General features: G+C 38.0%; 1 protein-coding gene across 8 annotated transcripts in view; it reads right to left on the bottom strand.

Annotated features, from left to right (window-relative positions):
- Positions 1–15,613, bottom strand: part of EPS8 (epidermal growth factor receptor pathway substrate 8) — a 128,958-nt gene that overhangs the window by 20,503 nt on the left and 92,842 nt on the right. For all 8 annotated transcript variants that reach the window (XM_030464595.1, XM_030464581.1, XM_030464574.1 and 5 more), the window contains 8 exons: positions 14,895–15,031; positions 13,876–13,949; positions 12,676–12,802; positions 12,232–12,320; positions 9,319–9,393; positions 8,564–8,712; positions 6,052–6,235; positions 3,502–3,536 (listed from right to left, as the gene is read on the bottom strand). In XM_030464595.1, the coding sequence (XP_030320455.1) occupies positions 3,502–3,536; positions 6,052–6,235; positions 8,564–8,712; positions 9,319–9,393; positions 12,232–12,320; positions 12,676–12,802; positions 13,876–13,949; positions 14,895–15,031 (870 nt within the window). The remainder of the gene's footprint in view (positions 1–3,501; positions 3,537–6,051; positions 6,236–8,563; positions 8,713–9,318; positions 9,394–12,231; positions 12,321–12,675; positions 12,803–13,875; positions 13,950–14,894; positions 15,032–15,613) is intronic.

Genomic DNA, 15,613 nt, shown 5'->3' with positions numbered 1-15,613 from the left:
AAATATATGATAACAACTTAGATTACCAGGTGCCATTGTTTTAAAACAAACAAGTATACTATATTTAGTCTTTTGTGCTGCAGTAGGTTAAACAGTCGCTTGACATATAAAAAAAATATACATAGTGTACAACTATCTTGTGCTTTGTGTTCTAGCGCTCATCATAAATTGTTTCAATTATGTAATAGACAATTTTTTGCCATCAACACCAATGGAATTAAACTCTAAAAACTCCCACCTACTGTAGGTCAGACAATAAGATACCATCAGCTCTAACAACCTCAAGTTACTGTATCAATTAAAAATGAAAAATAACTTCTTGGCAGTCACAAACAGGGCTCACTGTAGAACAAAGCATACCATGGTTTAACTCTTCTGTTTCCATGAGAAAAGACCTGCTCAGAATGCCTTTGGGTAAGAAGATACTAGGTTCTTTGATTAATTATCTCTTCAAGGTGAGAATTCCCCAACCCCCTCAAAACAGGTCCAAAAGAAACAGTAATTTTATTTACTTAATTATACTCAACAACCCAAAACAATGCCAGGTACTAAAGTTTTAAAAAATATAAATAAAATTGAAATAGATAATGAAAACATGAAGCAATTGATGACTTGAAATACTGCACACAACATCAGTGCACAGGGATGCGAATGCAGAGGGTGGGTGATGGTTGATGCTGATGCTGTGTAACCGTGGGTCCCAGGTGTGGCTGAGCACCCCAGCAGTTACCTAGCTAGTGCATGGCTGTGGAGAACTGTCTCACTTGACTTGGAAGAGCAGAACAAAGAGGAGTCATATTTAGATTGAAGGATTATTTTGAAAGAAAGGCAAATCACTAAAAAGTGTTGAAGGAGACAGTGAAAACCATGGGATGAAGCCCAGTCTGCAGAATAGCTGCTGTGAGGCTGATTGATGGGTAAGTAATCCAAATTTTTTCCATCATCCTCTCAAAATTATATTAATTTGGAACTCTTTTCTTACTATTTCAGTAAGATATGAATAACATACCACTGGAGGTACTTTTACTGTTAAGGCTGCTTTTCCAAATTCATTTCACTAACTGTGTCTTTCTACCTTGTCCACACCTAACTATCCTGACCTCTTCAAAAAACCAAACTTAGGAAGAACTTTAATATGTGCTTGCATTTCAGTTTTACCCCACTCCATTGCAATCAACAGCAATTTCCCCAGAACACAGGCCAGGCAGTGGCTGTACATTTCTGAAGAGATTATAACTCTTCAAGCCCAGCCTAATGAGCCAAAAAGTTTACTCAGGACACAAATATTCTCAATGCTTCCCTCCATCCATCCTCTACTATTTTCTTCTTGCCTATCAGATATACAGTAACTACAGCCCTCTGCTCTCCTGTGCACACTGAATGAGAGCCTAGTGGATTGCAGACTAACAGGGTGATTTTCTTCAAATGATGGCACAAAAGCAAACTTTAAATCATACCAATCTGAAACACCACAAAACTTGCTGAAAACCTAACCAGGACTCTCTCAGTATCAGTGGGAGTCCCTATGTATCTAATAACACACTGAAAGTTGAAAATCCTGACACTTCCTTTACTTCACCCAAGGAAAGCACAACTTTGCTGAGGTCCTGGCATGTTGGCATAAGGCTCATTGAAGTTCCCTGTGGTCAAAATTTCCCTGGATAAGGTATAACCTATCCATCAGAATACAAGAAGCAGCTGTAGTCATGGGCCTTGGACCACTCATTAGGAATGCCAGCTTTCAACAAAGGCCACCAATTGATGGCTGAAAGGGTGAGCTTGAGATTCTCACTCCCTCTACCTAAACCCATACCCCATTTGCTTCTTCACAGATGCTTTAAATTTAACTTGGGATAATAAATATTAGCAGCTTTCCCCCAGTAATGATCTCCTACCAGGAATGCTCTGTTTATGTCTGAGGAGCCAGTCAACAAATGTAAATTTGTCATGTTGAAAGGACTGGGAGATAGGGGTACACTGGGAATGTCTGCATCAGTAGCAGCCATCTAGACTCCCTCCTGTAGTCAATGGTAAGGAAGGGGCACCACTATAGCATGTCTCATTTTATATCTTTCAAAAGACTAATTTCACTTTATGTGAACTGCTTCTTAAAAACACTTATTCCTTGTCAGCCACCATAAAGGAGGCTCGGATGACTCTTTCAGTTGCAGCCAGATACACTGATATCATCAAGAGTTCAATGCAATAAGCCCCATTCTCTAAAACTGAAATGGAGGCAACATTTGCATGGAATACTCTTCCTCTGAAAAGACAAAACAGGTCGTATTACATGACAGATAAGAAAGGAATTTAGAGTACAGATCATCTAGATTTCAGAGTTGGCTGGTCCTGAGACAAGGATCCAAAAAGTAATAAAATTTCAGAAAAAGATTAGAGATGGCTGCTGTTGTTGTTGATTTTATGAAGAATAAATCCAAAGTTCAGGAAAAGAATCAAGTCTTTACCCTTCACACCATATATTCCATGTTTGCATGAAAACTAACAGCATCTTTTAGCACATAGCTCAAAGCTAGGGGTTCTGTGAAGGTTTCATTAAGGGGGTTATATTATTCTTGTTTTAACCCCCAAAACTTAGCTTAAACATCTCTGAGGGCACAAAAGCTAAAATACTCTTCATATGGTATATATGGACCATGGTTTGGCATAGGGGAGAAATTCCAGCATGGCTTTACTGATTTACTTCCAGTTTGTACCGGTATAAATTCTCCCCACAGACAAGCCTGACACTCCAAGGATCACTTCATTTGATGTTATCAAGCTATTTGGATTTAAGCTAAAATGAAGGGGATGAAAGAGGGTGTGCAAAAAGACACTGGGTGCTATGCAAACAATTGAGAGCATTTTTTGTAGCTTTTGGAAGAGAATGAATGAAACAAGAAGCTACTATTCTGAAAGTGGATATTTATGCACTATCCCAAACACAAAAGCAGGACACTACAGAACGCTACTTGAGCAGCTAAACAAAACAATCTTCCCAAAGAAAAGGACAGATGAATCTCAGAGCAGACTTTTCATTCTTTGTAGTTCTGAAAAGAGCAAAGAGTATATTTAAAAACATGAAACAAAGCAGAAATAAAATCTGAACCCAAACAGGAGGATTCTGTGTTCTCAATAGGGCTGATACTCCAGTATACAATTTTTGTCAAAATCACTGATTTAACAGCATACATTAAAAGGGTAGCTTCATGAAAACGATATTAAGCGAGTCTTAATGATGTGCCTTAAGAGAAACAAAAGCAGATTCCCACTGCTAACCAGAATCACTCCCTCATATGAGGTGCTCCAGACACAACCAGAGGCAATTCCAGCCACCACCACCCCAGCAGCAATAAGTGGGGACAGTTATCCACAGCACCACGCACGCCAATGACTCCGTGTTACCTATCTACATGTCGGCTAACAGTTTGCTTAAAGGCAGCAACAGCTGCCCCCTGGTCCAGCAGAGGCCCTCTTTTGTAAACTGTGTTACTGAATGCATACCCATCCGAGGGAGGGTAGTCGGGAACACCAGGAGGCTGGAAGACAAAAAATGAAAGAAAGCCACAAAGTGGATTAGTGTCAGCAGCAGCATCTCCCACTTCGTTTCATCCAGCACCCCCTAGGGCCCCCATCCGCGCCCCTGTCAGAACCCACAGTTCTGCTATGAAAAGTTAATAACTTCTACACTTGAAATACATAAACGGGGAGATCTAAAGGATAAGAACAAAAGAATTTCTATCCTAAGTCATCCCGGCGCATTAAAATTGCAGGGGATACTCTTAAGAAAAAGAGTACTCTGGGGCAAAGTTGATGTCGTCTCTCAGATATCACTGCAGCAACACAGCTTATAAACAATGGCTGAATGGCTTTAAAATAAACTGCACTGAGAAACTGCTTTGAGCTTTTGTTTTAGATGTAAACACCAGAAACCTCTATCAGTAAATCTATATTAGAAATAAAACCTCCCAAGTAAAATTCTCGTTCTAGTGCAGGATTTTATATCAAGTGGCTCATTTATATAACCTTTTCATTTCACATTAAGTAAATGAAGAAATGCAAAAAGAAATGTGATAGTGTTACTAAGGATTTTACAATAAAAGAAAATAATCACAGCCTATCACAAGCATATATGAAAGAGTATTTAAGGCTTTAGAAATTTCTTTTTAAACAGCAATCCTTAAAAAAAAACCTTAAATCCAGCAGTTATACTTAAGTTTCTTGTAAAAATTATTTTAACCAATTCCCAAAACAAAACCAAGCTAAGCACTTCATTTATGAAGGAGTATTCTGGCATGACCCACTGCAGGGCTGTCCTTTTGCTGCAAATTAGCATTTTGCACTCTCACAGCTTTTTCCAGCTGAGCACCTACAGGATCTCACAGCTATTAAGCAGCTCAGTGCTTTTTGCCCTTAGGGATGTCCTGAAGAGCCACTGGTGCAGAGAGCCAAGGTACTGAGGTTAAATGACTTGCCCAAGACTCCAAGAGGGAGTCAGCAACAGCTATGAAAGCAAAGCCTGACATCCCAGGTGCCAGACATATAAACACAATTCTAGTGAACTGGGATGTACTTTAACTTTTTTTTTTTTTTTTTTTGTCTTTTGATGACTCAGATAAAGAGGCTAAACTAGCACAAACCGATACCAATCTGACCAACGTTACTGTCACCAAAAATAATGAATTTAACTCCCTGTGGCACAAGCAGCCAAAATCCCTCAATGTAATTCCTCCCTAAAAAACTGATTTAGCTTATTATGTATACAGCAAATTAAATTCGTATAATCATCAGAACAGAAAAATTAATGTCATTCCTTTCCCAAGATGATTCTGCTTTTTTCCAGATTTTGTTTATCTGGTTTGGGTTTTGTGTTTTTTTGTCATTGTTTTGGTTTTTTTTGTTTGGTTTGTTTCTTGGGATTTTTTTGTTTTGTTTGTTTGTTTGTTTTGCTTTGTTTTGTTTTGTTTAATTTGAAGTAACATGTTAAAAAAAAGCAAAGAAGCCCCTGTGGAAGTATAGAGCAGCAGAGAAATACTGAGACAATGTTTGATGAGACTTTTCTGGAAGCTGACCAGGGAAGGGGGTGACACCAATGGCAACAGCTACATTTCACATTATTGTGTTCATTAATTAGAGGAATTTTAAATTCCATATTTGTGAAGAAGCAGGTTAAACCCAAAATTGCCCCAAAAGCTGTGTTTTTTTCCTCTGTTTGCATTCCCCTGCATAAATACACATTTGAGAATACAGTGGCTCAAATTCGACCTGGAGAGTATATGATCAAAATAACTGGAATCTGAAAACACAGGTGAAGAATCAAACTGAACTGCGGGGCCTTGCACTGTTGTCCCAGATGAGGTAGGAAAATGCACCAAGCTCAATGAGAACAGTAGAATCATAGAATAATAGAATGGTTTGGGCTGATAGTGACCTTAGAGATCACCTAGTTCCAACTCCCCTTCATGGGCAGGGACATCTCCCACTAAGCCAGGTTGCTCAAGGTCCTATCCAGCTTGAACACTTCCAGGGAGAGGGCAGACACAGCTTCCTTGGGCAACCCATTCCAGTGTCTCACCACCCTCAAATTAAGGAATTTATTCCTAATGTCTAACCTAAATCTCCACTCTTCAAGTTTAAAAACATTTCCCCTTGTCCTCTCACTATAAACACATGTAAAAAGTCCTACCCCAGCTTTCTTATTTGCTCCCTTCAGATATTGGAAGGTTGCTACAAGGTCACCTCGGAGTCTCCTTTTTTCCAGGATGAAAAATCCCAATTTCTTTAGCCTGTCTTCCAGCCCTTTAACCATTTTAGTAGCTCTACTCTGGACACATTCCATGGGCTCTATGTCCTTCTTGTGCTGTCTATTACACCTTTGGTGGCCGAACGGGTATTTGGATTTGGGTAACTTTAATGTAAGTATAATAAGCTTGCACTGACGTGGCAAATGTCAGAGCACTGTCACTCCAACAATGTCATGGAATATTTTTTTCTGAAGGAAGCTGTTGGTGTTGCCTTCCTCAAGTTTAGAAAATGCAGTGGCAGGGGACCTACCTCGGTTGACAGTCTTTTCATTTCTTGCTTCCTTTGTTGCTCTGCAACGTTTGCCACTGACTCAGCTAAATGATTGAGTTCTTGGTCTTTTGGAGCTCCCATGAAGTTCAGCAAAGGAGGCTCCCAGCCATTTCGGAAACGGGGGACATATGGTGGAATAAATTGGTCTTTGGGCCAATCCGCTCTGTATGAGAAGGAAATTAGAGATCTGTATCAAGGGCCATACAAATATTGGTTTAATAGGTTTCCTAAAAATTAAATACTTTTGAATTTTTATTAGCATAGAGGAGAGGCTGGGAGTACAGTTACAGGCAAAATTGTGCTAGAACACAGAACATTGATAGAAAAACAATATTGAGAGCTATGCTCCCGGCTGTACCCTGCAGAAAGGAACTGCTCCTGCTGTAAGGACTTGTCAGTAATAAAAAAAAAAAAACAAAAAAACCAAAACCAAAACAACACAAATCACTCTCTCTTGTGGCAAAGAATTTGTAATAGAAAAATAAATAACAAAGCAATTTAGGATCTGTTTTAACTGTTAGATGGGAAAAAACATTGCAATGCTCTATTCATGTTAAAGCAGCAGACAAAAGACTTCTGTTAAATAACCTATTTTACAAGAAAGTCTGAAACAAGGTATGAAGTATGGAAGCTTAGGGTCCTATATACACCTAAAAGAAAAGGTTAAACAAAAGCTTTTACTGACAGAACAACAACTCTTCATGTTCCAGGATACAAGAACTGCCACAACATTTGCTGTTTATAGTCCAGATGGATCTTTTTAAAAATACTCTATTGCTTTGCAGAGCTCCACTAGCATTCTCTGTTATAATACAAAATATTAATGCTTTCATGCTAAATTAATACTTCCATGCTCTGGCTTCACCCTTCACACAATACACTGTCCTGCAATATCCTTTACTGTATCCTCACAGTGGACTAAAAAATGGGAATGTACATTACAGGCTTTAACAGTCATGTTGACACTGCTCAAAATTAAGGAAGAAATGCTGCCAGTCCACAAGTTGCTATCAGCAATTACTAGCCTATTAGCAGGCCTGAGCTACGTCAGTAGCTCTTGAGTTTCATCATTTACTTCTCCTGCTTCATCACACCACAGTGTACCTCTGGATACTGAGACCAATCCACCCATCATTTCTAATCCGCACGGGTCACCCAACTATATTCTCAGTGCTTCATTCTTCACTGCCCAACATGAGCTACTTCCATTTTTTTTTTTTTTTTTTTTTTTTCAGGATAGATGAAACAAATTACAATGGTAGTTCCCAAGACAAGGAGACCATTATTTTACTCAATGACCCATTCTCTCTGTGTGAAGCTCCAACGTTATGAGGTGATTTCCACTGCCAGTCCCACCACAAGCTGCTATGAAGGCAGCAGAGCTTGAAGCAGGTAAAGGCAAGCTAAAGGTGCATTGCTGGGGTAAGATATCTGGCAATCACAAGGAGCTGCAATTCCTCTTTGCAGCTCATTTTGTACTAACAGGCTGAATAACAGGCGTAAAGGATGAATTTGTACATTTTTGGTGCCACAGCAGCGTGAGCTCAAGGAAGGGAAAGACCTGTATATCACTCTCCCTAATCTGACAATGTTTGTCACTCCATGCTCTAGGGATTTCTATGCAGCCTTCCTTACCAGAAGATGTCAACTAATTTTTAATCAAACAATTAATTAATCGAAGAAACTGACTTGGTAGATGCTTCTGTTCCAATTAGAAATCCAAGAGCAAGGGTGAATAAACACCAAACACAACATGTGTTTTCAGCCCAAGTGATTGCATACTTAACATCCGATGTACTCATTCACCACAAAATGCGCTTTGTTAATTGAACTTTTTTCTTTGGCATGTTCTGTTTAACTAAGTGATTTAAGCCATATCCTTAAACTATATATATGCATAAAATAGCTAATTTTAGCTAACTCTAACCTACGACTAACTGAATCGTTTAAGTGCAACATGTAGTGTATGCACATGTAGCATGATTGAGTCAATACAAACTAAAAACTGTACTTTGAAAATTGTAAAGAAATTGTAAAATGTTTAGCTTTTGATAAAAATGGAAACTAAAAATTTGTATTCCGTTCCTTGATATTTTCTCACTTTTTATTGCAGCTTCTTCAAATTGATTTTTAATAAGGTCTAGATAGCTGTGTTGGAAAAATAATGATGAAAAACAACCAGAAACATGCAAGAGACAGTTTATAAAAGATGACTAAAAGAGGTTATGTCAGGAGGTTCTTGATACCGTGGAAAAAACACAAATTTATGTCTTTATTTTCTTCCTCCTTGAGACCTCTAAAATCACATCACTCCCAAATCCCACTGAGGCTGAAATCTTCCTTTCCAAAAACTTCAACAAATAACTCTGAAGAGTCCAAGACCTAACAATTTAATATTGAATTTGGCAGGGGGTGGATTCTCTGGTTAAGAGCATGTGAATAAACTTGAGTTTAGAGATAATCCCTAAAATATTCAAAGGATTTTTCTCACCTGGCTTTAGTCCATGTGTCACCCAGTGACATCCATAGCTGCCCTTCCTCACTGGTGACAGTGTATCGCAGGAAGTCTATCGTATCTTTTGTTAGGAGGGGGCTGAGTACTGTGCCAGCAAGCTCTGGACCTCCTGTTGTCTGTACCACCTGAATCAAAGTATTAAAATAATACAAAAACCCACAGAAATTGTCACTAAGGAAGTTACTGTGAATACAAGTTACCAACAGTTCTGCTAGGAAATATTTATTACTTACAAGAACAATCCCCCAGAAACCTTTGATAAGATAGGAGTGTGTTGTTATATCCTACAGATTAACTAAACCATTTATTGCAGAAGAACTGCTGGTCACCAACCATTTTATATTTAGACCCCCTTTTAGCAAAGTTATTTTTGCTCTACTGATCAAAACCACACGTATTTCTAATAAATAGACATATGGCTATGCTTTCAAACTCTCCTCCTGAATTATGTAAATTATCTCAAATTTTATAGTTAATTAAAAATTGTAGTGGCAAATTGCAACACATATAGCTAAAGAGGATTTAAATAAATATATTTAATAGATGGGAATATACACAGAAAATTATATAAATTATTTTCTAGAGAAAATGTCATCCTGAGATTTTCAAATATTTCTCCTTAGCTGCTGTCCAGGGACACAACATTTCAATCTTATTATCCTTGAAAGATTACAGAGCATATAAATACAAGAATTCTGAAGGAAAACACCAAGAAAATGATAAAATCTTACCATATGTAGTGGTGTAAAGAGAAAATGAACCAGTTCAGCTGCACTAGGATTCTGGATATGGAACTTTAATTTGGCCTGAAGGAATGGGAAAATGATACATTTTAAGAAACAGTTATTTTTTATGATCATAAATACTTCAGATAAGAATAGCCATCCCAGTCAGGCCACAGGTCCACCTAAGCCCAGTGTTTTTCTTGTAACATCTGCTATATGCAAGTGTTCATACATCAACTTGCTTTTGAATCCATGTAGATCTTTAGCACCTGTTGAGTAAAACATGAGATTCCACAGCTGAATTATATGCTTTTTAAAGCATCTCCTCTGGAAATCTGCCACCTCCTAGTTTCACTAATATTTGTAATTCTTTTCCCAATGAAAACAGAGCAATCCTTTTATACTTGCTTTTCCCAGGGATGCTCATGACCATTTACAGAATTATGTTCTTCCTCTCCTTGGCCTTTTCCAAGTGAAAGTAATTCCTTGAAGCATTCTTGTCTTCCCTGTACCTTCTTTAATTTTGCTACACTGGAAACCAAATAGTCCCTCATATCCTTGGATTGGCTTTGAAGCTTATCAGCATTACCTTAACTATTTTTTTTTCCTTGAGAAGAAAGGCAGTATAACAGAGGTTACACAGCACATTGTGTCATTTGCTGACTTAATTTTTGGAACAGATGGATGAAAGCTGCCCATTCAAACAAGACTTCCATTCATCTGCCTGTAACTTGCCATTTTGATTTAAACCATTACCAATTTTTCAATTTGAAACATTCTTTTGCCCACCATAGAAATGTTTTTCATTAACATACTGTCCATTATCAAGCTTTTCCAAGTAAATATATGCATTTATAAAATTATATACTTTCTCTGATACATCTTCTTGGAGGATTTCTTCTATTTACCCATTGGCCCTGCAGGCTCCAGAAGTTGGAAACATGCCAGAATGTGTTTTTTAAAGTTACAATAGATTTTATTGCATCTTGCCATCTATTCCTTGCACTACTTTTGCTAGCCTCATTCTACTTTTACATTTAACCTTCCAGTATGTGCCTCCAAATGAAGGAGGAATATGTGTTTTACTTCTAATAACTTCCTATACATTGTTCTTTAGTCATAACAACTAACTTCCATTCTTTCTAAAGCTTTTTTCACAGACAGTGGGCATTTTATAGTAGCTTTTGAGCATGGTATGAGTATTAAAATAGTTTCTATTCTACTGGTAAACATTTTATTCTATTCTTCTAGCTATTCCTATTTTTTTTAAGTAGATTCTGCATTTTATACAGTTCTCCATGTAGGACATAAAGCACCAAGAACTTGAATTTCAGGCTTCTGTAATAATGCTGAAGTAAAGCCCTGTTACAGCACAGCTCTTCAAGAGCATTAGAAATGAGGTCCTAGATGATGCTGCTGAGCACCAAAACAAGAACTCCTTCTTCTCCTGCATAGAAGACGAAGATTCAAAGATGCATGCCTTGTTCTTGGGTGAAAAACTAATTTAATGCATAACATGGAGAGAAGTAAGAATGGAAGAAAATGAACATCAGAAGCACTGTTACTGAGAAGGATCAGCACATTCTAAGGCATCCATTCCCCTAAAATACCAGTCCTCTAATGTCAGAATGACAGCATTGAGCACAGGGCTAACCCCCCCCATGCTTATTCTTACCAGTTCTAAATATCTCCTACAGCCCTGCAAAGAGACATAATTTCCCAAGAGCAAGAAAAAAAGCTGATTAGACTCAGTGAATGCAAGAACAATTTTTTCCATTGGCACAGATTCCCCTGAAACCAGAAGGGACAGTCAGCATCTGAAAGTAAAGACTTAAAGTGTCTCACGTCTGCCTTGCTTAGTATTTGTAGAAGACGAGATACCAGAAGAAGGTGCTCAAAGTGGCATTTCTGCTTGTATAACGTGATTACAATTCATTGGATGGAATATTCTGAGGTCAGAAAGGTCCTATGTAATGATGACAACAAGCACAGAGAGTTTGATGGGCATAGCTGAATAAAAGTAAAACAAGGCCACAGCTGGTGATGCTGGTGAGCATGGCCATGATCCCCACACGTGTTCCTTGGAATTCTTTTACAGTTGAAACTCAAATTTCCCAAGTAAAAAGCTCTAAAGAATCAGAAAAAGCAGAAACACAACAAAGCTGAAAACAAAATGTTCGTGTAGTCACTGTGTGGAGAATCTGAGGAGCAGCATACCAAAGCTTAAAGATCAGCTTAGACCAGAGGTGGCCAGCTCTGCTCTTGCCTAGGTTAAACCTTAGATGGAGAAGAAAAAGATGAAAGCCCAAGACCAGTCAAGTATTAGCTGAGTGATCTTCCTGTTTTTCAACCAAGTGGGAAAAGAAATACATTTCCAGGTATATCAGCATTCATGAAGAGGATACTTGTGAGTTTGATCCTTTTAAATGGAAACCAAGAGAACAGTCTCACAGTTTTTTGGGTGGCATGACTGCCTCTGCATACCTGGACCAGTAGGGCATTTAAGACCCAAAAGGTTTCTCTACATGAACCAGAAAAATTAGGCAGAAGGCAAAAAACTTGATTTATGTATGCCCAAGGACAAGATGACCTTCTGCATCTCCCTCAGGTTGATCAAGAATAAAATATCTACATGCTCTAGAAGAGCAGGAACCTCCAAAATACCCAATCTTAAAAATCTCTACAAAGAAAACCCATCACATCATTGATTTTTTCTTTCTCCACTTCATCTTTCACCACAATTTTATTTCTTCACTTCATATTAGAGGAACAAAACAGAAAAAAAATGCAGCAGAACTAACAATCTAATTAACTAGTGGTGGTAGGTAACATAAAGATTTTATTATAATTAAAATCAGCTGTCTCAGGAATAAACAGTTATTGCATGCTTCACACCACCATATCCTCTCAGTCACTTACCAGAAGATTGAAGCCATGCTTGAACTTTTGGAAGCAGTCAACAAATTCATCTGGAGGTGGTGGTTTTGCACGGAGAGTAAGAACTCCCTCTGATTAACAAAATGAGATTTTTTTGTATCCATTTATATGGTATATAATGTCTATAATATTACAAATAAGGTAAACACTAAATACATAATAAATTTACCATGTCACACAATTTCGTAAATCTAGAACAATAACAGTGAGCATATTCTGCTGTCTCATCTCTAATTGGATCAGTCCCCATTGAATTCAAGCAAATTATTTTTATGGGTTTCCCTCTAAGAAGATACTGCTTAGGTTTTTTTGTACTCACAGTGAAAGAAAAATACTACATTCAGGAAAAAGCAAAGCAAAAAGACATTTGCTATCTACTTCAATGATCCTTAGAGAAACAGAATTGGGTGCAGTAAGAACTCCTACCTCCAGGTCCTTTCTTCTTACTTTTCTTAGTTTTCTTCCTCTTTGAAAGTTCAGAAAAAGCTTCAGCAGCTTTTTGAAGCTTGGTAACAAAATACTCAATGTCATCCAAAATATGGTTCAGAATTTGCTATGCAAGAAAAGAAAATTAAGTTTCTCTATAGAATCCATAGCAGAAATACTCCACAAATCAAAATGACCACAGCTTTCTTGGAACAAACTTTATGCTAAATCATTCCATATTTAAGACTCCTTATGTTCTTAAGTTTACATACCTGTGAATTATTTTTAATCTTAGATTAGAGCAACTGGACATTTTTAAAACATGAGTGATAAGATTATTATATTCTGATTGCAATTATACATCATTGGCACATTACATTTTCTGTCACAGAATTTTAGGTAATTGAATGGGCAGCACTTTCCTAAATAGTGTAACTTCATAATCTCCTGTAGTACAAAGTAATAAGATATTTGTTGAATGTCAGAATATCATTTTACAGAGAAGTGGTCTCTGAAGGGTATTTTCAAAGGGTAGGTGGAGGAGGATGAAGGAGCCCTGGAGAAAAACACATGCACACCAATCAGCCAGCCCTAACACAACTTCCTCAAGAACCTCTGATGTTGGTGAGGGAAACAGCAGAGTAGAAAAGTAGAAAGTTACAACTGACAAATGGGGCAATATACTGCATACATCCTAGGACCTGCCCAGTGTTCTTGCTCACAGGCAAGAAATGTTTAGGTTAGACATACACATGGTCCCTCCCACCTGTCTTCAGAAATGACCATATGTTTATTTTTCAGATGTTGCATATGTGTAAGTCCCACTAAGTCGATGGATTTTTTCATCCTGACATAGTTTGCTTGATTTGGTCTACTACATAAAATTACTATTTATATTTCTAGCTTTTTACAGCAGAAAACTTGATATCAACATTCAGCTCTTTTAAAGAAAAGGGAAAAAAAAGAAAAAAAGAAGAGGAAAGGAAAAGGAAGACAGGAAAAGGAAGACAGGAAAAGGAAGACAGGAAAAGGAAGACAGGAACTACCATCTACTCTTTTTTAAGTCTGTCACACAAACATTGGCTGCCTACAAAGCTTCCCTCCAAAACTGAATTTCCCATGTGGAAAAAGTCTTCCCATGAAGTAAAGCTTCAAAATTTCATAGACATTAAGTAATACTGCTCGTAGTTTCTCACTTACAACATCTCTGTCAATTCTGGCAGCCATCATCTCTGCTGTTTCTTCATGATCATGGTATTGTCTATGTTTTTCAACTGCAGAAAAGGGAAGAAAAGAATAAGACATCCACATCTGCAGAATTAGTAACCAACACTTCCCATCTAGCTTATGCTTTATACCATACTACTGTAAAAAAAATAAAATAAATAAATAAATAAAATAAAAGGTAACTAGAAAAATGGGATGCCAAGTCTGGCAACATAGAAATGTGAGGTAATGATGTGATAGAACTGGTAGTGCCAAATAACAGTGGGCAGTAAGTAACTTTTACTTGAAAACAACAAGGGTTAACATTTTGAGAAATTATAAATCTTGCATTTTAAAATCACACTAAGCACTGCATTGCATTTGTTAACAGGTGGGATTTTAGGAAATACATCTTGGATAAGATCCACACGGAGACAAAAAGAAAAAGACCTATCTTAGTCATATAGACCATTATAAATGTCTATAGTCATCTTCCAGTCCATCATTATATTTCCAAAATTTGTCCAAAATATCAAGCCTATGCTCTTCCTTATTACTGAAGGGAGCATCATTACATTTCTGGGGCTATGACAGTAGTGGTTACTGTGAACACAGTACTATGTTCACAAAAAATCCCAAATTCAAATCAGTAGCTCACAGCCCACCCAGCTAAGTGCAAGTAAAAGGAGCTCTGAACAGAAATTCAGAAAATGCATAACTGCAAGTAAATGACAAGTCAGATTATGGCAGTCAGTTCTTATTCCCCAGACCAGGCAATGGTGGCTTGAGGCAGTTCAGACTAGACTTGGAGAATAATCCTCTCTGCTCCCTGCGAGGACAGAAGAGCGACCTCAACGCAAACATTTCCATGTCTGGATTCAATTACTGTCATCTTTATGAAAGCAGTCTTCCCAAATTTTTTTTTTTTCTTTTCCAAGGATCATGAAAACCTACTGCCCAGGACAACTGTTTGTCACCACTCTGCATGGCAGGAGGCTCCCAGGAATACTCACGCTCTCCCTGCTCCGCAGCCCACGCTGACCACGCCGCCACACGGCTCCTCACGTCCACCTGGGTGATGGTCCCTGGTGGCACAGGGGCAGGCGCCCGTGGCGGTGGAGGAATGGCACTGTCAGCTTTGGAAATCATCCTAGAGGAAGGGAAGAAAGACCAGAAGTGACACTTGAAGGAAAAACATTATATTTTCTAGTGCTTAATCAGAGACGACAAGGAGGTTTTACAAGGACCTCTTCTACTGTTGAACATCGTATGGACTTGCCAAGTAAGCAGTACTCAAGACCACATAGTAAACATAGTAGGAAACCCACTCCATGATGGGGTTAGCAAAACTTTGTGTCACCTGGCCAGCCACACAGAAAATCCCCAAGGAGTGCCACAGAACATGATGTCTACAGATCTGCCTGTTAGCACAGGTAAATTCAACGGCTTGGCTTTTTAACCACCATATACAGCTTACTGGCTAGATTTTCATTCTGTGAGAATTTTTTCATTAAAAGTTACTTTTCAGACATCACAAGTTAAGTACCTAGTCCCTAAATTTGACACTGTCAATCACCTGTTTCTTAAAACTCTGCCAACATAACCGATTTAATTTATAGGTTTTTTCCTTTTTTATTTCAGTGGCCTGTTCATCCTGTCTTGATACAAAGGTACCATTCCATCACAGGCTGTACAAATTTTCCCGGCTGCAATTTTCCAGCTCTTAATATGG

This window comes from Calypte anna, chromosome 1, assembly GCF_003957555.1.
Source record: "Calypte anna isolate BGI_N300 chromosome 1, bCalAnn1_v1.p, whole genome shotgun sequence".
NCBI classification, from domain to species: Eukaryota; Metazoa; Chordata; class Aves; order Apodiformes; family Trochilidae; genus Calypte; species Calypte anna.
This window is presented reverse-complemented; position numbering and strand designations above follow the sequence as displayed.